Genomic DNA, 25,079 nt, shown 5'->3' on the forward strand with positions numbered 1-25,079 from the left:
CTGTAAAAAATTTAACCACTCTTTTAATTAAGATGAAAGTGAGACTCACAGAGGTTTAAAGACATTTTCAGGAGACCTCTCCTTTAAAAATAGTCCAAGATAAGAGAACTTTCAGGAAATTCCCTCCTATCCTAACAAATCCATTTCCCTGACTCTTAAGTTTGTTTATTTCTTCTTTCAACCTTAAGTTAAGGCAACGGTTGTTCTTACTTGTTTTTTTTTCCCCCTTACATAATATTAACTTGTCCTTACTGAATGTTACTGTTTCTGTTACGGAATCAAGGAGATGCATGTGGTGGTTATCTGAGTGTTCTTTCAGTGGGGAGGAAGCTCCCTATTACCTAATTAAAGCCTGTCCAGTTCTTAAGAGCAGCCTTCTACATACACATGCACATCACTAGACTGAGATGGACTAAGATTCTGTGCTTATTCTTATAACCAAAAATCCAAAACCAACCAAAACACACCAGCAATTTGCACAGCCTTGAATACAAATATTGTATTCAATACAAATATTGTATTGAAGGTATGGCTCTTCGAAATGCAAATATTAACGAGAAGAAAGACTTCAAAAACAAAAACCTAGCAATCCTTCTGTTGATCCATAATGGAGACACTGATGCTCATCTCTCCATGGTTATCTTTATGGTATACAGTGCTCCCTCTTCTCTCTAATTCATATGGACTAGTTCTACAGATATCTGCTTTCAAGGAGTTAGGGTTTGCATAACTGTGCATACTATTTTTTATGCACTTTGAGAACTACACAAACACTTTATTATTTTAGGAAAGGTAAAAAGGACAGAGACATTAATAACATTAAGATGAGCACAGATTTAAATTCTCTATGTGCTTCCTGTCTTGACTGTGTGAAGAAATAGGCATTGGGGATACCAGGAATAATAATAATGTAAAATTATTACTTAAATTTTATGGGCAACACTTAAAACCATTCCAAATTACTCATGAGTAATTAACAGCTTGAGTTTCTTATTTTATTTGTAATTGTTAATAAGCAGCCAAACATCCAATATTTAAGAAGCATGAGAAATAAGCTAATGTAAACGCCACAAATATAGTGTACAGATTGGATATGAAGACCACAAATAATTAAGAGTTTCTTTGGGCAAGGCTAAAAAATAGGATATTCTTAAAAGAGGTCATATCTGTTAATGAAGGAGTTTGCTCTAGTCAAAAGTGAGGAACATTTTAACATATTAAAATAAACATTTATTATTTATTTCAAAAAGTTATCATGTGACAGACTCTAAAAATTTTGCAGATATCAGTGATTATAGTAAGGGGGAAAACAGTGGGGCATTAAAATTTGTATTTATCACAAAGGGGCAAGAGTCTTTAAAAACAGCTTAGAAACACTGCGGGGAGGCCCCTCTCCTGGAGTGCAGCCACACCAGAGGCTGCGCCCTGCACTGATTCCCACTTGGGCTTTACCCGGCCTGGGCTCAACCTCACGCTAGTTCCTTTCAGAAAATAAAAAGCATAACAGTGAAACAGCACTTATTTGATGATAAAGCAAAGTGGGGCCACAGTGTCTCCTCCTTCCGAGGTGAGGCAGCAATTTCTGCTTTGTTTTGATTTCTGGACGGGCAACGCGGTCCCATCTCCTACACCGAGGCCTGAACGGGGCCACCCTTCTGAGCTGTGTCCCAGTCCTCCATACTGATTTCTCATCCTTTTGGAAGCGGAGCTGCCTGTGCTGGGGCCCGGGGTGCTGCTGGGTGGGAGGACAAAGGATTCTACCACAACCAAAGAACCAAAGCTGAAGTCAGTTTATCTGTTTAAAAAAAAAGACGATTTGCATCACAGAGTCCTCCAGCTTGGTTCTCTCTCAATTTAGCACAGGAAAGGAACGGCAGGCCTCCCTTGCCCCTCCCTGGAATGCTCTGGGGAAGCCCTAGATGGAAACCTCCTGTGGTACCCATAGCCCATGGGGTTCACAGGGAGGACTGCATTGGCTGAATGTCAGCAGCTGTGCCTGCGAACAGCACGTACTTGAGCTCCTGCGCGATGGCGGCGATCTGTTCCACCCGGTCCTGGTGCGCCGCCAGGTCGCTCTCAAAGGCCTCATGTTTCCGCAGCAGAGCCCGGACCTCAGTCAGCGATGCCGACTCGTAATCCTTCTGCAGCAAGATCTGTTCTTTGCCTACAAAGGTTGTAGCAAGGAGTGTGAACACTCTGATGTCACACATCAGCTTCTCTGAGCCAGCAAAGTTCTCAGTGAATCGTTAAGATTCCCAAGAACCAAGAGAAGGAAGGAAAAGGAAGGACGGGACTGAAGATGCAGAGGCAATATTTCACTTGGAATTCAGGCTGTTACTCTGCTAATGATGCCCGAGTCCCTCTCTGTTCTGAAAGCTCATGTCTACAAATAAAGGGAGGGGTAGGAGAAGCATGCTGAGTACACTCTAAAAAATAAATCTGCATTATTCATTATCCTGAGTAACAAGTATCTGATTTTCCAGTGTGATGCTCCGTTAAGTTAGTAATTATTAGCTCACAAGAGTTACCTGGGATAGTCAGATAAGATACTTGTACTCTGTTTGCCTACCCATGGGTTCAATCTTTACCCCAATTATTTTTGTTTGAAAGCTTTACTTTCGATGGTTAAATGTAGCCTGTGGGTTTTTTTCCTGATAATATTAGAGGTGTTTCTTTCTGAACCTCCCCCTATTTCCCCACAAATGTTTCTTAAATCAAGCAACTGCCGTGATTATAACCGGACCCAGATTTATTCCCTGGTTGATGACCTTTAAGAACTTGACTCTAGAAAGCTAGAAATGAAAAGCAAATGTTCATATATTTAATGATAACAACACAGCACTTACTATGTGCCAGATACTGATTTAAATACTTTATAAATATGAACTCACTAAATCTTTATCAAACCCCTGTGAGGGAGGTATCATTGTTATTCCCACTTTGAAGAGGACACTGCTGAGGCACCGAGATGTTAAGAACTTGTCCAAGACACACAGCTGGGAAGTGTCGGAGTGGGGACTCCCACTATCCAGCTCCAGGTCCACGCATGTGACCAATCAAACAATAATATAGCAAAAGGGAACCAAAGGAGGAGGGGAACCTCCCTGACCTTTCTCAAAATAGATGATTACGTGATGGGGAGAACGTGGTGTTCTTCTACCTCAGCAAAGACCACACAGCCAAAAAAATATGACCAGAGTATCATGGCTATGGAAACAGGTATGTTTGCAAGGCCTGAAAGAGGCAGATGAATCTAAGTGAAATCAGGCAGTTAAGACTATAGAAAATGATACCTTGCATTCTTCCTTTCCAGGCAGATTTTCTAAGTGGGACATTATGTTGCTTTGTGGCATTTAATAGACATTCTGTTGGCAGAAGTGAGTATCTGGGCCAGGGCTGTCTGACCCACAGTTATGGAATAGACAGATACTTGTGGAATCAAATACAAAAACATGGGGGAAGACAGAAGGAGGCTAGGCTTGATGTAGGTAAGTGTGGGAAGAATGCATCTCAGAGTGCCATTTTGTGAAAAAATGCGTTATCTGCTTGATGAGAAAATACATCTTCACACCCACCTCTTGAAGAAATTTACTACTGGGACAGCAGAGCAGAGAGAGGCAAGGAGACTTCCCACAGGGTCACGGGCATTCGGGACAGAGTTAGTAGTAACTGCACATCGTGGTGGCTCTGTCCACAGCTCATCTCCAATTTTTCAAACACCCCACCCGAGTCTAGGCTACCTACCGTAAGCCCACGTTTCGTGCGTTGAAGCCTTTTGCCTAAACTTCTCCGCCAGGTGTTCCACACGTTCCAGCCTCCGTATCTCGTTGAGCAACCATTCCTCGTAACCCTTCTCCGCCTGCTCCAGCCGCTGCCAGGCGCCGGCGATATCCTGGGAGCATTCGAGGACAAGCGAAGGCACGTGCGTGACGCTGCGGCCTCCTGGGCTTTTCTATAAATCCCCTCCACTACGCATTTGACTGTGTTTCCTTTCTGTTTTCTTTTCCTTCTTTCACCCCCCACCCCAAAAGAACCATTCAACTGTTTTGGCTTCTAAATGTCCTAATTATCACGGAGACCTTTTAAGACTAATATAGCTGTTCTCATCAGCTAGTAAATACTTGAACCTTCTCCAGGTGTGGACAAAGGCTTACAGGGCTTTAATTTTCCGGCTAGAAGAAGATGAAGCCTCAAAGTGACTCAAATCAAAATGACTCTTAGTGACTGGGCTCACGCATCCAGCCAGCGTCAACTACTGCCAGGCACAAGGGAGAGACTTTTATATAAGAGTAAACAACACCTATGAAGTTCCCTGCCCCTGTGTAGCTTTCATGATAGTCGGGGGAGAAAGACAATAAACAAGTATTTAAACAACAAGTTCATTTCCAACAGTGATATGCTGTGAAAGAAAAACAAAACGGGTCAAGCGATGCTGAGAGCCCAGGGGGGGTGGTTTCTTCAGGCAGGTACTTAGAGAAGACCCATGAGGAGGTGGCATCCGAGGCGAGACCTCAATGACAGAAAAAGCCAGTTATGTGAAGAAGTGGGGAAGGAGCATCCCAGGTTGAGGGATCAAGCTCAAAGGCCTGAAGCGCGATGTGCTCCACACGCGTGTGGGAAGGACCACAGCAGGCTGCTGTGGCCGCGTAGTGAGTGAGGGGCAGGGTGGCAAGAGAGGCCATCAGCAAGGTGGGGAGGGGGGTTACATCACATCGGATACTATAGGCCAGGAAAATGAATCTGAATCTTATTCTAAATATTTTGGGAAGTCACTGGAGGGTTTTGAGAAGGAAGGAGACGTGCCTTGATTTACATTTTAAAAAGATGACAGCGGCTGCCCTGTGGAAAATGAATTTTAGGGGCAAAAGAAAAAGAAGAGCCAGTGAGGGGTTCCTGCAGGGCTAAAGGAGAGAGAATGGTGGCTTGGCATAGGGTGATGGTAGTGGAGGTGGAGAGAGGGCAGACTTAAGATATAATCTGGAAGTAGAGCCAGTGGGACTGGCTGAGGAACTGGACAAAAAAAAGTGACAGAAAAGGAGTATCAATGATGACACCTGGGTTTGGAGCTCTAGTAACTTAGGACATGCTGATGCCATTTCCAAAGACAGAGAACACTGCGGGAGGACTCTTGGATATGCTAGGTTTGAAATGCTTTTGAGACATGCAAGCAGACATATGAACCTGGAACTCGGGGAGAAGTCTGAGTCAGGGATGTAAAATTTGGGAGGTGTTACAGGTGGTAATTAAAGCTACAGGTCTGGATGAAATGACCTGGAGGGTGTAAGGATAGAGAAGAGGGTCAGCACCAAGCCCAGGAGCCAGCCATCTACTGACTGGGGAGAGGAGGCAAATCTTCGAGCACCCTTAGAAGAACTCATTGGTGAGGTAGAAGAAAACCCTAAGTTCAAGAGCAGGAGTTTCAAGGAGGCAGTGATTAATGGGGTCAAAGCTACAGAGAATACGAAAATAAAAGTGACAACTGGATTGTCAACATGGACGCCTTTGACTTTAACAAAAAAAGTCTCAGTGGAGCAGGGACAGAAGCCAAATTACTGCGGGTTGAAGAGTAAAAGAAGTAAAGGACTGATGAGGAACTGAAAATCGGTACCACAAAGAACTTCTAGATGTTCTGCTGTGAGGGGGAGCCAAGAAACAAGAGAGTCACTATAGGGAGATGTGGAGTCATAGAAGGTTTTAATTTTTGTCTGGCATATTCTAGAGTACTTCTGTATGCTGATGCGAATGATTCAGCAGAGAGGCAGAAACTGATGATGCAAAGAGAGGGAAATAAACATAGGACTAAGCTATAGAGAAGGTGCAATGGGTAGGTCATAACAGCAGGGAATAGAGGGCACGTGATCTAGATGCTGGTAGACCCGGGCGGAAGATGAGGCCAGGTCATGAGGAGGGAGGAGAGGGGCAGGGCCTTTCACCAGGTGTTTATCAAAGGCCTGCTCCTTGTGAGGCACCACACCAACAGCAGTTGGGAGTGAAGAACTGCATGATGGTGGGGAGGAAAACCTCAAGAATGAAGTGGATGCAGGGCCAAAATTATAGTCATTAACTGTAAAGACTGAAGAAGTCAATACCTCCTTCTCAGTGGCCCATCAGAGAAAAGACTTCGTGAAGAAAAGAGAGCTTCCCATGGGGCCAGGAGGGCTTCCGACCCTGGGGCTACTCACCGACACCATCTTGCCCTCAGAGGGCATGAAGGCGGGCCGGTTGCTGATCCTCAGCTTGGTCTGCAAGGTGTTGAAGTTGATCTCCAGCTGGCACTTCTCCTGCACCTTAGGGGGCTTGTGCTTCCGGCGGTAATCCCGGAAGTCCTCCAGCTTTTTCTGCATGGCTTGCATGGTCTTCTCAGGAGTCCGGTTCTCCAGCCAGGGGATTGTGCGACGAATCCATTCCAAAAGCTGTTCCCCACACACAAAAATACTGCTGAAAACACCAGCAAACTGCCCCCGGTTAGAAAACAGAGGCACCTAACAATTTGGAATAGATTAACCTAATGTTCCTAAAATTACAGAAGTATGAATATAATACTGCTGACTGAAAGGAGGAAAGGCTCCTCTGTGCACTGTGGCATGAATGAAAACTTCACTGTCCACCCATGGCCACCAGTGATCACCCCAACAATACCATTCACAGGTCAAAAACTGAAAGTCAGAACAAGCCATGTTTTACAAAAATGTGACATTTACAGGAGAAACTCGGAGACCAGACATTAGCAGACAAATGCTAGATGGAGCTTTCAAATGGAAAGAAAAAACAGAAAAGAAAAAATCTGACATGGTAGAATGTAGTGTAATAAAATCAGTAAAGACTTGGGCTTAACTTAAAATGTATTTATATTTTAAATAAGCCCAAATTTAATGAATTTATTTACTAAACAAATGTATTGTAAATCGGCGACTCACTCAATGCAAAAGTAAGTTTTAATTTAATATCTAACTTTCAAGGAAATCCACACAATAAAAGTGAAAATGGGAGTGAATTCCTAAGGATGAAGTACACCTTCTTCTCCTGAATTACTACCATGTCCTTAGAAAGGACCTGCTGAAAAGCCACTAATAATTTACTCTTATGATCACTTGGAAAATGGCAGCAGATAAGAAAAATCAGTTAAAATGGAGTCATCCTCATAGTTTAAGGATTTGAGGAGGATAAATGAAGGACCAAGTAAGAAAAGGAGGGATATAATTACTGACGATGGTCTGTCCTTCGGTCCTGGTCTTGCTTCAACCCTAAAGTGGATCACTGGCATTAAACAATGCCAACAAATTGAATTTCCCCATAGCAGCAGTATGAGAATATAAACTCAATATCATTAGAATGGATTAATATAAACCACTACTTGGGAAGACCTATTCTAAGTGTCCTGATACTTTTCCCAGTACAGACCAAGTATCAGCTAAATTAAGTCAGAGCAAAAATCATTTGGTCTCTGATATGTGTCACTGTGATTGAGTTCAATCTGGAGAGGATGTGGCTGTGGTGCTCACTGAGCCCCTATCTTGTATGGGGAACACTGTAGTGGCAGTGACAAGACTGCTTAGTTCTATTTATGCTATAATAAGAACAAAAAAAAAAGAGCAACATGGAAAGTGCTATTCTAACCAAGAATCTGGCTGAAGAGCTGTAGAATGGCCTCATGGAAACTCGTGCTCAAATATCTTGGACGGAGGGCCCTGTCTTCCCCAATTACCCTCTAGATATTTATATACACGCACAAAGCTGAGTTACATCTCACAACAGGGCAAGTTCCTTTGACGCTGGCTCACTGTGTGAAGCAGGGCTTCTGAATGTGGAGGGCATCCTATGTGATGTCAGTAGCCAATGCAGCAGGGAAGAAACAAGTAACACAATGTCGTCTAAGGGAGTCTGACCCTGGAGACGCATAGCTGAGGATGGAATCATATTCTACTTCTCAAAACATGCAAACTACCTCGATGATTTGGGATGGTTGCAAAGACCATCAGGATTACTTTTGGGTCAATAATATGTTGCTATAACATGAACCACCTCTGAGGTCACGTGTATTTTCCTGCTTTTATTCTATCTGAGATGAAAAATGCAAAGGAAAAAAACACTGACAATCCGAGTTCCCCCTCTGTGCCTCACCCTCTGGGTGGGTATGGACAGGACTGCAGGTCACCCGTTTCCTTTACCTCACTTGCTAGCCTCTCATATTCTTCCATCAGCCTCTCATTCTCTTGATTCACAGCCAGAACCTTACATATCCTGTTAGCTGCTGTCTCGGCCTGTAAAACACAATAGGTAAACAGGACAGCTCTGTCGACAGGGATGTGCATACACAAAACTGAACGTGGCGAGGCATGAGAGGTAATGAGGGAGATGGTGTGCTGTAAATGGTGCAGATTCTAGGTTAGGGTGGAATAAGATTGAGAGTATGGCTGTTTAATAGTATGAATCATTTCACACCTTTTTTACAGTTTTCACACAGACTTACACGGCAGGCTGAATATACTGTAGGGAATAATGGGGAGATACTGTTAGTCTAAAACACAAGCTTTGTAAAACATCAAGCAAGTTAGTAACAGAAATATACGGGTCAAGGAAACCAAAACCTCTGGTCCCTGAAATGTCCACCTGAGCACTCTACTGACCTCATAACTACGGGGTGAGAACTCTCTGAATAATATTAGCCTCTGGAAATCAAAGCAAAAATGACTGGGTCCTGAACATATATGTCATTGCACTTGAGTTCACTGAAACCCTCGTGTCCTAAAATGAATATGTAGAACTTGCTAGACGAGATCCTTCCACAGAGCTGAACTGCTTTCAAACTTTGTTTCGCCTACATGAGAAGTCATTGAGGTCATAAATAATTCTCTATCATTGTTTTGTGAGGGGAACTGGGCCAGGAGGGCCAGAGTGCCTTGAACCATGGTCACATGATGAATCAAGAACAGCAACTTGCCCGCTTGGCTTCCAGGCCCACAGCCTGTCCCAAAGCCTCCCCGCTAAAGCCCTGATATGGGCCGATTTCCACTTATCATCATTTGCTGGTGTTGGTCTTAAAGAAATCCTTTGCCCATCCCAGTATACCAGGGTTCTCCAAGTACCTATATATGAAGGGGCGAGAGGCAGAAACAGGTGCACAGGGAGAAAGCTGAAGGACATTCACCCACAATGCCCCTCAGGCTGTTTGTCTTAAGGAATGTGATTTTTTTGTTGAGGTTCTAACACTGTTATCCTTTCACTATTTCAGTTAAAATAAGATTAGTCTTACTAAGATATCACAACAAATCACTGAACAATGAAAGGAATTTCTAGGCAGAGGAGACAAAGAGGGCACTGGAAAGGCATCATTTCTCCTTGTCATATTTCCCCTTTATTGCTCAATGAATGTAGCTCAATTTGCATGGCACTTGTTTTTTCCTAAAGCACAAATGTTTCCCACAACTTACTAACAAAATAAAAGCAGTATCTTAGAAGGAAAGAGATAAAAACACTTCAGGAACTGTCTCAAGTTAAAGCTGTTAAAAAAGTATTCACAGTTTGGAACTTGCCACATTAGGTCATTACAAAACACTTAGAAAGATTCCAAGGTAAGATGTGAAGCACACAAACATACATCCAGGTACGCACACACACAACTAAAACCGATGCAGAAGAGCAGCACAGCAAGCAGATGGACAAGTGTTGAATACCTGCTCCGCTCCCGCAAAAGCATGGTAGAAGCAAGAAACGTATGTCATGATAGCTCTTTCATCGGGTTTGGGAGTGTTCACAATGTCTGAAGGGAGGGAAAAACAACACAGAAAACAAACACACAGACATGAAGAGTAGAAACCAGGGTGAACAAAGGGAAGAACAATTGGTTTACACTGGTCAATTTGCTCTGTGTTTCTTGGGCCCACAATCCTGAATCTCAGGAAGGCTGTATAGTACTGACATGGTCCATAAACAGAATAATTTAAACCAGGATGCTTTTTTAGTAATCAAACTGAGGGCTTTTTTTCCTCCTCCACCCCCTGATGAGCCTTTTTTTTTTTTTTTGAGGAAGATTAGCCCTGAGCTAAGATCTGATGCCAATCCTCCTCTTTTTTGCTGAGGAAGATTGGCCCTGGGCTAACATCCGTGCCCATCTTCCTCTACTTTATATGGGATGCTGCCATAGCATGGCTTGATAAGCAGTGCATCAGTCCGTGCCCAGGATCCAAACCTGCGAACCCCAGGCCACCGAAGTGGAGCACATCAACTGAACTGCTACACCACTGGGCCGGCCCCCCTGATGAGCTTTTAAAAGTGCTGTCAGGGCATTAATATGGGAACCCGTATGCTGCATATCAGAGCTGTTACCGCATTCTAATGACTCATGAAGCCCACGTCCTCTTGTCTTTTGACCGTATCAGGTCATCTGCCACTTTTGCTATGAGCAACACAGGTCACTTTGCAAGATGCTGGAATGCTAGCAGAGGTCTATTGCTCCATCTCTCCTGCTACTTCCCCACCCCCACCCTCATAATTGTTGGCTTTCTCCTCTCCCCTGGATTGGATGAGGATGAAATTCCTTGGGGAGGCCATGTCTTTTAATGTCTTCTACACATACTTACCATGCCATTTATAGAAATCACCAAGAGTTACAAAATATCTAAAGAGAAGGGTATACATGGTTTGTGCTTATTACAACTCTTGCTACCATTTGTATTAGCTGCTGAAATAAACCAATAGGAAGAGAGAAAACAGAACCATGTGAACACACATCCTTTCTTCCTCCACCTTGGAAACACCATTTTTTGCTGAACTGCTTTTTAACTTGAAACTCAGTTCAGTCACTGGACAGAATGAAGTTAAAAAGATACCTCGTAATTTCCTAAGGTGAAACCTAGTCATTGGGTTTTCAGAGGATATTAATAGAAAGGATGTGGGGTTATGTAACAGTATGGAATCTTCTGGAAAACAAACATGAACGGCATACTACTGCATGGACAGAAAGTAAATTTCAAAGAAAACTAGATTAAAAAAGACAAATGACTACCTCCCCAGAACCAGACGGGTCTCCTTACTCAGAGGAGAGGGGAAAAAAAGAGAAAAACAATTGAAAAAAAAATTCAGACACAGAAGGTGAAGGGTGAGCAATGACTCATATTTTACATCCTCACCTTCTGTGCACCAGCAAAAGCATGATAGTAACAGGAAACATAAGTCATTATGGCTCTCTCATCGGGTCTGGCAGTGTATACTAAATCTGTGTGGAGAAAAGAAGGTTAACTGCTCGGATGTTCTAATACCAGCAGGCTTAGTGCTACCTCAGAGAAGTCAAAGTAATGAATCTTCCCCCTTTACCCCCACACACTTCTGTTGTTAAAACTTTGGCTCGAATCAAAGAAGTCACACCTGCAAAGTCATTAATCTGTGCACTTTTGAGAACTGCCAACAGAAATAAAGGAATTGCCAAAAAGAAGGGCATGGCTAGCTCAGAAGAGCCCTAAACTAGCAAGTAAGTCACATCCATGGCAAGAATTAGACCTCCAGAATTCCACAGAATTCCCAAAGACTTTCTATCACCGTACACATGGAGGGCCCAGGGGTCCACAAAGAACCCTTTTGCAAGTCCACACAGAACATATGCACCCACAAATCTAAACCTGATGCTCACCTCAAAAAAGGTTTGTTGAAGAAAACAGGGAAACGACTTTCATAAGCTTTCAAAAGCATGGAAGATAGTTAATACAAGGAAGAGTTCCACCAGTTTTTACCACAGGTAATGGTTCCTGGATGAGTGGCCCAATTAGCCACTTAAAAATTTCTGTTTAGGGTTCAGATACAAACACAAATGACAGAAAGTAAGTTCAATAGTAGCAAGTGGGAAGGCAAGGATTCACCAAAAGGGATTAGCAATCTGAGAGGAGGAGTCTAGTATATGACACTACAATAAAAGAGCGGCAGACATAAGAACATGTTAATATGATACTGTTAATATGATACCAAATGCAGGCAGCAAAGATACAAAGGGTAGTGCGTGGTGGAATCTGTTGGCTAGTTGTACCACAGCACACCCACACCCAAGTCAGGCAAGTTCATGACTCTTTGCCAGAAGATTCTTACGAGAAATTGCCCTACAAAGAGAACAATATAAATGTGTGAGCGTTTTTCTGAACCATTAAAAAGGAAAGATGAAGAAATGTAGTAAGAGACTAGAATGTGTCACAAGGGAGGACGAAATGAACAAAGTGCTAATGCATCCCGTCAACCTTTGCCCAGACCAAGACTCAGAGACTAAGGAAAAACCTAAGAACGGAGAAGAATGTTAGCATGCCAGAGTAATGATGCTGGTGATCCTGAACTCACCCTCAATTTTCATATATTAGGGAGGCATTAATGACCTGGAACATGAACTTACTAAATTTCACTAGTTTTCTCCTCTCTTTAGTATCCTCCCTCTTAATTCAAGTGGGAAAATCCTGGGTAGTTACTTACCATATGGAAAGGTCAATGGAGAAACCACACAAATGTAAACTTAGCTTAGAGAAGACAGATGGACAAAAAGGAAATGGACATTTTCCATGTTGCTACTTCGTTGTTTTACTGACGTTCTCCCTCTAAAGAGTTTTGGAGAAACCGTAAGTAGAATTCTGAAGAGTGTATCCAAGTGTTAATACCAATAATACAGGTGTTTTATAAAATGGTTAAATTTAATAAACGGGCAACATTAGAATCCAAATTGAAAGATCACTGTTACAGGTTGAATTGTGTCCCCCCAAAAGATATGTTGAAGTCCTACCCCTCAGTACCTGTGAAGGTGACCCTATTTGAAAATAGGGTCTTTGCAGATATACTCAGGTTAAGACAAGGTCATGCTGGAGGAGGGAGAGCCCTTAATCCAATATGACCGGTGTCCTTATAAGAAGAAAGAAAGAGACAAGAGAGAGACACAGATGGAAGATGGCCACGTAAAGACAGTCAGAGATTGGAGTGATGCTGCCACAAGCCATGGAATGCCAGGGCTTCAAGAAGCTGGAAGAAGCAAGGAAGGATCCTCCTCTAGAGGCTTTGGAGGGAGCATGACCCTGCCAATGTCTTGATTTCAGATGTAGCTTACAGAACTATAAGACAATAAATTTCTGTTGTTTTAAGCCAACCAACTGGTGGTAATTTGTTATGGCAGCCGTAATGTAATGATCAAAAATGAGGAGGGACAGATTGACTATTGACTATAATCAAGTTCTTTCCTTTTCCCCAACAATGCTAATTAGTGGAAGCAATGGACCATTAGGGAATAATATTAACAACAAATGCAGTAACGTAAGTTCCTTGAGGTCAGGATCCTAATATATATCTCATTATCTCCTATAGTATCTTGCAGAGGGTCTTGTTCATAGTAGGCGCTCAATAAATGTCTGTTGAGTGACAAGTCAATCATGAACAAGTGAAATGAATGAATGGTCTCCTATATTTGTGCTTTAATGGTGTGCCATAGGTACAACTCACACGAATTGTACACACGTACAATTCATCACACATAAAGGGCACAAAAGGTATTTGAAATCAGTCCCCAGCATAAATGATACTGAACTGCAGAATATTTAGAAGTTCTTTCAGATCTAACTAAACTAAATTTAATTTAGACTATTAAAAATGAAATGTGAAACTTCAAGAGGTACACTGATGGCTGAATGTTCTATATTCTACATTTTGATTCTATAACTTCTGGTTGGAAGGAAGGATTTTTTCCTTGTGGAGCACTTCACAAGAAGATTTATTTGCTAAACTTGTCTCTACATAGTAAGGAAAATATATTATGTTCTTAAAAAAATTAAAATAGGAAGTTTTTCTTTGAAAATCACAAACCAAAGCATTCTGTTTCTTTGCCAAAGCTTAACCTTTTACAAACCCTTTTACCATAGTTTTGCTGGCTTGTTTTTGAGCAGGATTTTAAAAAATAATTTATGAAAAAGCTACATATGAAATTCTCTAATACTCATTGAGGAATCCTAAGTACTGCAGATGCAACTTGACTATAAAGTTTTACAAATCCCCATGCATGGCTATAACACATGTAGTCCATAGATTTTCTGTAGGTCATCTCACCTTCAGCATCCAACATTTTGGGAATATCCAGATGCTTCTCTGCAATTTCCATGGCCAGGTTAATATTTCCTATTGGGTCATCCTGCATGAAAAATAGCATAACTAGTTTTTAAAAATATTTTTTTGAACAGGACATACGAATAATGTTTTTTATATACCTCACTTTTGGAAAGAGACCTTCCCATCTACACATAACCATAATAATATAAATAATTTTCCTTCTTACCTTTTCCCAATCACTTCAAATACTTAGAGAAACATCAAAAATGATACAAAACCACACAATCCATGCACAATCCAATTCAAAAAACGTAAGCAAAAGGTTTAGGAGAACAAATGCTTTGCAAATAGGAGGAAAGTTGTCACAGATTTTCTCAAGGACAGGAAAGAACACTCTAAATACGTCAGAGCTTATTTTCAACTCTATTAATAACAAAATTTAAATGATTCCGAAGGAAATCATGAAACATACATTTTCCAGATCTGAAGATGATCATGGAGAATATTTAGTCCAACATCTTTGTTTTAAATAAAAGAAAGACAAGGGGTAAAGAGGCGAGGTAAACATGTTGCTAGGTAAAACCTCTAGATCACTAAAGAATGTTACGAGGTGGCTACAAAGAGCAAAGATTACGTTTCTAGGATATTAACGACTATGAGAAATTACAAAAACTTAAAATTATAAGTGAAAATTGTGAAGGAATTTTTGTTCTTAAGATTACATTTATCTTCCACTGTAAAATTGGTTAAATACATATAATGTAAACAAAATATGTTTAACCAGAGGTATATAACTGAAATACTGAAAAACTAAAACACTTATTTAACATTTCTTTCTTTGATCTATTAGAGATTAACCATTATGCATCTGGGATTGGGGGGAGGTATGTAAGAGAGAAAAATCAAAATGTAAAGCAGTGTTAGTCCAGGGATGACTTTACGGAATTTTAACATCAAAGCCATTTAACACTTTAGAAACTGCAAAACATTGCAATGAGCACAATCATTTGAATACAGTGAAACATTTAAAAAGTGCAGCCTTCAAAAACGCATTCACAGTGCTCAACGAAGAAACCAAAGTAAGCTTCCTGGCCTCACACAGTATATAATTATTTCAAGCAAAAAGTTTTTTTTTTGTGAGGAAGATCGGCCCTGAGCTAACATCTGCCAATCCTCCTGTTTTTTTTTGCTGAGGAAGACTGGCCCTGGGCTAACATCTGTGCCCATCCTCCTCTACTTTATATGAGACGCCATCACAGCATGGCTTGACAAGTGGTACGTCGGTGTGCGCCCAGGATCCGAACCGGCGAACCCCGGGCCACTGCAGCAGAGCACACGCACTTAACGGCTTGCGCCACCGGGCCGGGCCCCCAGCAAATTTTTTTTAACCACATACTGTTTTAACAAAGCATATAATCATTTCATTGAAGGCAGCCAGATCATAAAGTGAGTCTTACCTGGATATTTTTTGCACATGTTTAGAAAGCCAAACAGCTGAATGAAAGTTTCTTTCTTTTTGTTTTTAATATGTAAGAAAACTTTCAGCATTAAAAATACAGAGTAATGATTCTGAGACTTTGTGAAAGCTATCTCATTTAGACTGTAACTTAAAGAGATAAAATGTGGCAACTAAGTATTTTCTGGGATCAGCAGCTGGCCATGTGACCTTGGACAGATTACTGAATTCCTCACTTTCCTCATCTGTAAAACTGGTATAATAATAGTACCTACTGTATAGGTGCATTATATTTTACTGTGCATTATGAAGACTGAATGAATACGTGTGTGTAGTGTAATATACATATATGTATATACAAACATATTTATGAATATATATTATTAATGTACATATATGTAAATATAAAATACATATTAATACATCTATACATAAATATTCACTTATAACATAAATAGTGTCTTATCTAGAACTATATAAGTATCAGCTGCTATTGTTAATTATCATTTTTTCACCCATCTTAGATGGCCAGTTACCACAGGTTATTAACCTTTTGTAACAAAAACTGACCAGTATAAACTGCTAATGAAACTAGGCCTATCTGGTACAATCCCCTCATTTTGCAAACGAGATAAAGATTCATTGAAAAAAATACACCTTGCCTCTGTTTGAAACATTTCAAAATGACTCAGGAATAAGAGAATATACGCTTTGAAAAGTTGAGAAACTCTGGCTGCTCCATCTCTTAGGCAACCTTCTATTACAGGACTGTAGTATTAATCTCTAGGATGCAAGTAAATTCTTCACGTGCGACCCTGTAGTCAATGGAGACAGGCCAGGAGAGAGGTGGTGAGCAAGCGACAACCGAAAAGGTGGTGAAAGGCAGGACACTGTTCCAACGACCGTGCATGCCACAGGGGTGAGGGCAGCATGCAGCAGGGCGGATTCCACACCAAGACACAGCAACACAGTGTGAGCGGCCGGCTGAGCACACCAGCAACCAGAAGAAACCGTATGTAACCACCACCTGAGGAATGTTTATGGCGCGGGCAGTGCCTGCAGTCTTAAAGCTCTACACGGCATTGTCTCTGGGGCAGCATAGAGCGTCCACCACAAGGGGCACGGATTTCTCTTTTCCATCACAGATTACATTTTTAAAGTATTTTTAGAGAACGATTTTGAAGACTATTTGAAACTTAAGTACACTAAGGCTTAAAGGGAGAATTAAAGTTTCTTAAGTTGAATTTTCTGCAAAGAGCGAAACCAAAAAAAAAATAAATCCCCAAAACTTTTCTAAGGCTACAACTAATATCTTGTATCAATAGTGAGATAATTATCAAGTGTTCCTTGTGCAAGAAACAAGTTAATAATTCTGAATAAATATGTCTGCAACTAAATCCTTCAGAAAAGGTCAAGTAAATTAATAACGAAGGCTTGGAGTATTTGAACCTTCCTTTCCTCAAAAAAATATACACTTTACTTCTCATATTGACAGTCTGGGAATGTAAAACTTCTAAGAAACATATGTAAAGGCTTCATAGTAAATCAAGCCAAAGCAACCAACATATCTTAACTTGGGCAAAATGGGTGACTTGGCTCTGGGTCTTGTCCTGCCCTAACGTAACAGATAAGTGTTTTCCTGGCCACCCTTCCTGCTTTCCCTGTGTACCAGGCGAGCTGGCAGGCCACGGTGGCGGCAGCCTCAGCATTTGTATGGTGCTGATGTGCTCATTTTCAGGACGACATGCTGAGGGGCAGACGGGACACCGCATGCCGGGCCCCCAGAATGACCTTGTTAAGCTTTGAGTAGTCAATGAGGTCGGGCCGGTGTCTGTGGATGAGCGCACAGAGTCCAAGGCCGTCTTTCCAGCTGCACAATGGTCGAGAAGAACAGGAAGACGTGTTAATGGAGAGAAAGCAGCAGCAACAGTCTGCTCTTGGTCAGATACTAGCCTGAAATTTGGGACGCGTGGCCCCTAACTTCCTTCTATCTGACTTAATGCACAAAAGGCCCCACGTGCCTTCCTCCCTATCCCACCCAGTGCTCTTGTGGCCCCTGGAACACCTGTCTTCTTCCTGGGGTCCACTGAGGACTGCCACCCCCTTGCTCATCTCCTTTCCATTTACAGCTCAGGACCCCCTGGCCTGGGACTCTCCCTGTCCCCTGCCCAAGGCTGGTTCTGTGCTGGCTGACTCGGCAGTGGCAGAAGGGAAGATGCCTCTCTGCTGCTGTCACTGCTCTCCTCCTCTGTCAGTGCCCTCCAGATCAGATTTCCTGCTCTCTCTCTCATCCAAGTCTCCATTCTGGACCTTTCACGGGGTCTGCCCAATAAACATACCCAAGGACGTCTACCCTGAAATGTCCAGGAGACATCTTCCTCCAAGAGTTCTTAATACGCTTAAAAAGCCACTATTAGCTCCCAGGTACTCCGCTGTCTTTCTTCATAAGGTTATTCTTTTTTTTTTAAAGGCAAAAACACATAGGTACCTGAGGGTCTTTGCAAGGAGGATTTGGATTTCCAGTTTGTTTCCCCAGAAACACCAGCATTAACTGTCCCTTAGACAACCCCTGGCCGTGAGCTTGCCAGTGGCGACCAGAGGGTTCATTGAAGGCTAGGGCCGGGAGCTCAGTTCCTCTAAGGGTCAGGGGAAGGAGGAAACCCAGGAGCAACACTGTTGAAATGCATGGGCCGATCCTGGGCCCGAGGAAGAAAGCAAGCAGGTGAGTGGGAAACAAGTCTGGGCGCTCTCACGTTTACACTGGCAGGAGGTCCCAGCCCTTCCCGGCTCCTCTCATCCTTCAGACAGCGTGTGACAGGGACAGGCAGGCCTCTCTCTCACCTTTGTACACTGAAGACTGGGCTCAGCTCCTGACACTTGGCAGACACTCTAATATTTGTCTACCTGGAAGAACCTTGCCAATTCCTCCTTGTGCCTCATCCTTATCTTTCATTTCTCTGATTATCTTGGTGGCCGGGGACCCATTTATATTCATGGGTAACCCACCATACGAAGGGTGAAACTATAAACAACTCTTCTACTCATACGTAATAATCACAAAACATGTGCATGAGAGAGAAGACCGAAGCAAGTGACAAAGTCACGCTCTCCATTATATTTGGATTTCATTCATCCAGTTCTTTTTCAAACATGATTTTCCTACTTCTCTTGAATTCCAGCACACAAAACTGATGGATGAAGTACCTTTCCGTGTACTACAGAGTGGAGGCATCGGGGTGTAGCTAGTACATGGGAATATGGACAGACTCTGCTACGGTCTCTCCTTCTCACTGAGAAGCCACTCCTGCTACCTTCTCTCAGCATGAGCTGAAGGTCCCAGTAAGGTGCATTCTTATACCCCCAAGTTCTGAAGACCCATTCAGGCACTGCATAATATTCACTTATAAATACAGTGCTGTTTTACCGGCACCCCAAACCTTAATAAAACGTTTTCCCCTGAGAGACTATAAGAATCAAAAATTCTATAGCCTTAATTCTGCTACATACAAAAAATGCCACTCAGACAGAAGGAGGAAAACACTGGTGTAAATAAACACTGTTCTCCCTGCCATCCATGGATGCCAACGAGAATATAAGGCCCCCAGGGCCCTGGGCGCTCACCTAGTGTGGAAGTTCTGAATGTTCACATTTCTATAAGGAGCGGTTTTCCTTTGACACCAAAGCAGCAGACCTTCTTTGGCAGAGGTTTCTGTAATGACAGCCAACAAAAAGTGTCCACAAGGAAAAATTCACCACGTGATTCACTCAACTTCTAGTCCCCTTCTAAAGAGACCTGCCAGGGGGCCGACAGCCAAGCGCATCATCTCTTCTCGAAGTCTCGGCAAGAGATTGGGAGCTGGAACCCTGCTCCCAGTGACTGACTTCTGATGGGACTTCCTAAGGGGCTTAAATGGGACAATGCAGGAGCAACGGCAAGTTATGACATCATAAATACAAAACCAGACTTCAGGGTTGTTGGTAACTTAACCTTTTATTAATGAAAATTTTTAAAATGTGTATAGTTTAAGACTTAACTAACCCTGTCTTTCATCTCACTTATAATTTATATTCTTAGGTAAATGGAAATCACAGAGGCCACTATGTCTCAAATTTATTCCCTTGCCCAGTCGTTTTTATAATAAAGGCTTTTATTGGTAAATTTCAAGTTTGGCCACTTGAGTTTTGACCAAGTTAAAAAAACAACACCACCCTGTGGTAGCCATGAGGATGAGCTGTTCAGATGTCCCGCTGCGGGGAGCACAGGGCAGCAACTGATGTCCCAGCTGCTACACTCTGAATCCAGCCTTGCATTCCCCAGAGGCCATACTTCCTCAGGACTGCTCCAGCCAAAGACTGAGCAAGCGGCGGGCACTAAAGCTGGGCCATTCCTGCTATATGTGGGACTCCTCTGAGAGCAACTTAGGCTTAAGGACTCCCCATCAGCCCGGCTGAACCGCCCTGAGGACTGCACTGCAGAATGAGACTCTTCTTTCCCAAGCCCTCCCTGTCCCTTCTTCAGCAGAGATGTCGGCCAGGTCGCTTTGGCCTGAAGGCTTTCACAGCCATCTCCTGCTCCCCATCCCTTATCCTCCACAGGCATTTCCCCCAACAAAACTCTCACACTTCTGTTATGGGCTGAATGTTTGTGCCCCTCTCCCTCAATTCATATGTTGAACCTGAACCCCCAATGTGATGGTATTTAGAGATGGAATCTTAGGGAAGCAATTAGAGTTAGATGAGGTCATGAGGATGGGGCCCTTGATTAGCGCCCTTTTAAAAAAGCCAACAGAGCACTGGTGTGCTGCATACTCTGTCTGTCTGTCTCTCCCTCTGCTATGTGAGGACACAATGAGAAGGTGGCCATCTACAAGCCTTCACCAGAGGGCCCTCACCAAAAACTGATTATGCTGGCACCCTGATCGTGGACTTCCAGCCTCCAGAACTGTGAGAAACAAATTTCTGTTGTTTAAGCCACCCAGTCTGTGGTATTATGTTATGGCAGCCTGAGCAGACTAAGAAGGCTTCTAATACCATCTTGGCACTTGCTTCTTGGAGGACCCAAAGTTACACACCTCCAAACAGCTCCTCAAAGCCACCTACATAACCTAGGATTCTGCCTGTATTTAACTGTCAACAATTTAGAAAGCCCTATAGACATGTGGACATTTAACTAACATTGGGCCTTGGCCTTCCATTTTAGTAAGGGCTTGACACTGATTTTTTCAAATCAAAATAAGTATTCTATAATTATTTATCTAAATTGTCTATTCTCATTCAGACTTTTCTTTGACCCATAACCCAGTTGAAATAAACACACTCCCAAAATTTCATGTGCTATAAGAATATTTGAATGATTCCCGTTCATGTCTCTTATCTAGCAAATTCTTTTTTTTTTTTTTTGTGAGGAAGATCAGCCCGGTGCTAACATCTGCCAATCCTCCTCTTCTTTTGCTGAGGAATACTGGCCCTGGGCTAACCTCCACGCCCATCTTCCTCCACTTTATATGGGACGCCGCCACAGCATGGCTTGCCAAGCAGTGCGTTGGTGTGCGCCCGGGATCAGAACTGCCGAACTCCGGGCCGCCGCAGGGAAGCACACGCGCTTAACTGCTTGTGCCACCAGGCTGGCCCTCTAGCAAATTCTTGATAAAGAAAAAGACTGAAAGTTCTAAGACTTTATTAAAATATTAATTGGTACAGATGTTGAAATTTAGAACTCCATATCTACTTGTTCTGCTATATACATAACTGCCTGCCTTTGGGGTCCCGGCCAATGTTATTAATAAGAAAAAGTACATCAGGAGAAAATAATGTACTGTATTTTATAAAGTTTAAATGAAACCTAAGTTAGAAAATAAACAGAGGTACAGCAGATCAATAAAATCCTATAACTGCTAATGAAGTTTAGATTTACAAGTTTACAGATTGAGTTTCACTTAATTTCTGTCTGAATGCATCTGAAGACTCTTAGGCTATGAATGTCGAAAAAGTTTTCTCCTCATTCAATTGGCTATTCTAATCAAAGCTGATCTCTCCCACCCCCAAGTCCATTTTTAGGCTTTCAGTAAAAGGGTAACAAGCCTGTGTCAATTATGTATGTGACTGTAGTACACCCCACTCCCTGCAGGTGTAGGTTAAATCTGAAACACGGCCATTTGGTGCACACACACATCCACACACAAAACCCTGATCACGGGTATAAAAGTAGGTAGTGTCATTTGTCATTCTATCATGACAAGCCACATGACACACCAAGGAACCCCATCTTCTTACATGTGGACTGCTCTCATCAACAGATATATTAATCTCCCATTTTCTCTCGTGAGAGAGGCCCATCATTCTGTTGAAGGAGACTGGCTCCTCAAAGAATTCAGTTGTAATAACAATGTCTTTTTCTATATAATATACATTGCTAAAACAAATTAAGATGATTTTTCTGTAGACTTACAGAAATTAAGTGAGGTTGTTAAGAAATGACTCCATAAAATAAAACAAATAAAAATATAAGTTAACAAACTAACATTATCTACTGTATTGGACACTGAAAGACTGCTTGAAGAGATTTACGCACTTTGCTAATGAAATTACTCCTTTTGAATGTTTAATTTCTTAGTCTTTTGAAAAGTAGATTAATGTATCTTTTTATTGTGATATTTTACAAAATACAGTGACTTGATTACCTCATTTGGGGCACATTCATAATTTGGGGGGAATCTCTAACGGATAACACCATTCATAGCTACACTTGAAATAGAATTATGTTTTAAATTAATATTATCACAAATCTGAAATTTGTAACCAATCAGAAAACAACGTGAGGTCAAGCTCATCTCTGTAACATTTGTCAGAAAAGGACCTGCCAGTCAGCAAATGCAACAGTGTGAAGATTTTTAAAAACAGTATTTGTTCTTTAAAGTGCTTCAACTGTTTAAATATTTAAATTTAGAAGTATACAAAACTGATAAAATTGTTACAAATTATTCTTTTTTAATAAAGCAGGAACTTTAAAGAAGCATTTTATTATTTTCCATAGCATGAAAGGAGTGTACTTTAGTAAAAGCACATTGTACAAAAGTTTCAAATTCAGATTATTTATTAATTCAAGCTGGCTGTCATTCCTGAGCCTGAATTATTGAGGTTTTAATATGATGATATCTTACTTTGATTTTTAGGTGACATAAATGGGGCGTCAGTGCTGGAAGGGAATAGTCTAAGTGGATTAGAAACTCCTTAAGGGCAAGTATGGCTGGCTTCATGTTGCCTGGTACAACAGTAGGCAAACTGCTGATGTTTAATGTTTGTTTGTGGATTAGTAACTAAAATCACTAAAAAAGACCAGAGTCAGAGGGTACTCCATCCTGAGCAGAATTATAAACAACGCCTCTGCCCCTCACCATTCAGGTACTTGGTTACCTCTTGGGTGACAAAGGAGGGGGAGGCTGACACCCCCAACCAAGGAGGTGGTTGGACAATTCAGACTGCCCTCAAAGACATTCTTCAGCTATACATTTTGTGATTTGAGGGCTAAATAAGCAAATTCTAATTTTAAGAATGTCAATTTGACACTTTTCAACAGTCCTGAATTCATCAAAATATATAGGAGTGCAGTGGGTTTAGAAGACTAAAGATTTTCATCTTTGGTGGTGGTGCCAAGGATTAGGGCTCTATTACAATAATGGAACAGTTGTTAGCTCCAAAGATATAATGACAACAGAGACTTTGTAAAAAAACAAAAAAAAGAGAGAGAGAGAGAGAAAAAGAAGAAAAGAAGGAATATAAGGAAAGAATGGAAAGGAGGGAGGGAGGACAGACGAACTGTGATTTCAATTGATTATTTTTTTGCACCGGAAAAAAAATAGTGTCTCAGCTCTAAGCCTAAAGAATTCTGCTACAGTTATGAACCTACTAGTTTGATAAGCAATAACGAAGCTTAAAAAATGCTCATTTTAAAAAGCAACTTCTGTTCAGAACATGTGCTCATCTTTTCCGAAATGATTCCACCCCCATGAATGAAGCAGCGTTGCTGGGGTCTTTTCCCATACAAATAGAAAACTTGTGAAAACCCAACTCACATAATTCTCCTCCAATCATGTAAATGACTGTTCAATTTTACAAAACCCTATTCAAATTTTAATTTAAAAGCTCAATTTACAAATTATTCTAAATATCTTCATACAGTGAGATTTTTAACCATTTCTTTTACCTTCAACTGAAATATCCTGAATCGCAAAGCGAAGGATGATGGTCCAGATCATACCCAGCGTCATTTTCACATTGCCATCAACAATTTCTTTAGGTAAGAGAAAACAAGAAATTAGTATAAAGATAACATAATCAGTATATAAATTTTTCCTCTAAGTTACAAGTTTCCTGTAAGTTTTGACTTCAGAGCTATTGGGAAATATATGTACGGAAAGACCAGTTTATGGTTTTTTTCTTATAAGTGTCACTGTGTGTCTAGTTATAAATATGGTATTCATAACCAACTGTCTCCAGTTTAAATGAATTCTGAGTTAATAATAAGCACCAATCTTGCATATGTATAATCACTGAACACAACCCAGGAGTTTCCAAGTTTAAAGACCAGATGAGCTAAGGTTCTAAATAATCAACCACAGAGAACACAGGTCCATCTTCACACTGATCCTTCCCCTAGCACTCCCCGGCTGGCAGGTTCCGGGGACTCAGCTGCGTACAATGAGAGGCAGGGCAGTCTCGGCTCCTGCCAAACTCACCAGGACTCCCAATCTCCCACAGAGAATAAGGGGCCACCTCCTTCTATTCATTAGTTCTTATTAAGAGTCTTTGGGATATATAAGTTCTTTCTCATTCCTATAATCGAATTGAAGATGATGGCATTATATCTGACTCTATTCTCTGCAAATAATCCTAGGGCCTGGTCTCCCATTTGTGGTACCGTTTGTTCTCGTCTCTGTCACCCAGAGCCTAGTAGAGAGCCTGACATGAAGCAAGTACAGTAAATGGCGGGAGAGAGGGAAGAATTCCTCCAGAAGCAGGCCCACACTCCTGCTGTGAGGTCAGTGTGGCGGTCAGGGGTATTCCCCTCACACCTCATTTACCTTCAGCCCCGATGGACACCAGTTTCACGCCCTTGCTGGCTATGTAATCCAAGGCTTTGTTGACATTAGCAATTTTGTGGAATCGCATTTTTCCTCGGTCAGGTTTGGGCAGCCTTTCCCCTGTCAGATGAAAAAAGGATAGTGTAGACAGAGAGAAAATAACCCCTTGATGCAGAATCAAGATGCCAAAATTCAGAGTCTGTGCTTTCCTTAGATAGAAATATTATCTGACTGTTTCTTATGTGTCCTCAGCTTCTGCCAATCACAGTACAGAGGGAACACTAAACAAAAAACTTTCAAGATCAAATGGACCAGTGGAGAGATATTGTTAAGGCCATATGCATTTCAGATCTGCTGGGAGAATCCAGTTTGGTCTCTGAGCCAACTTAACAAACGAGTAAAGAGAGAAGCTGTTTGGTGTCCCTAGAGCATTTGGAGCTGCCGACTAGCTGTCAGAGAAAGTCAGGATAGCCTCGTTCAAATCA

General features: G+C 41.8%; 1 protein-coding gene across 2 annotated transcripts in view; it reads right to left on the minus strand.

Moving 5' to 3' along the window:
• ACTN2 (actinin alpha 2) overlaps positions 1-25,079 on the minus strand; it is a 66,080-nt gene that overhangs the window by 14,916 nt on the left and 26,085 nt on the right. Inside the window, exons 3-12 of one of the 2 annotated variants that reach the window (XM_058542959.1) lie at positions 24,595-24,714; positions 23,718-23,804; positions 19,136-19,223; positions 17,306-17,384; positions 14,059-14,140; positions 9,675-9,760; positions 8,169-8,261; positions 6,183-6,413; positions 3,745-3,892; positions 2,014-2,164 (exon numbers count right to left, since the gene is read on the minus strand). In XM_058542959.1, coding sequence (XP_058398942.1) covers positions 2,014-2,164; positions 3,745-3,892; positions 6,183-6,413; positions 8,169-8,261; positions 9,675-9,760; positions 14,059-14,140; positions 17,306-17,384; positions 19,136-19,223; positions 23,718-23,804; positions 24,595-24,714 — 1,165 coding nt within the window. Of the gene's footprint in view, positions 1-2,013; positions 2,165-3,744; positions 3,893-6,182; positions 6,414-8,168; positions 8,262-9,674; positions 9,761-11,129; positions 11,216-14,058; positions 14,141-17,305; positions 17,385-19,135; positions 19,224-23,717; positions 23,805-24,594; positions 24,715-25,079 lie in introns of both variants that reach the window. The other variant, XM_058542960.1, reaches the window with a different exon arrangement.

Source organism: Diceros bicornis, chromosome 6, assembly GCF_020826845.1.
Source record: "Diceros bicornis minor isolate mBicDic1 chromosome 6, mDicBic1.mat.cur, whole genome shotgun sequence".
Classification (NCBI taxonomy): Eukaryota; Metazoa; Chordata; class Mammalia; order Perissodactyla; family Rhinocerotidae; genus Diceros; species Diceros bicornis.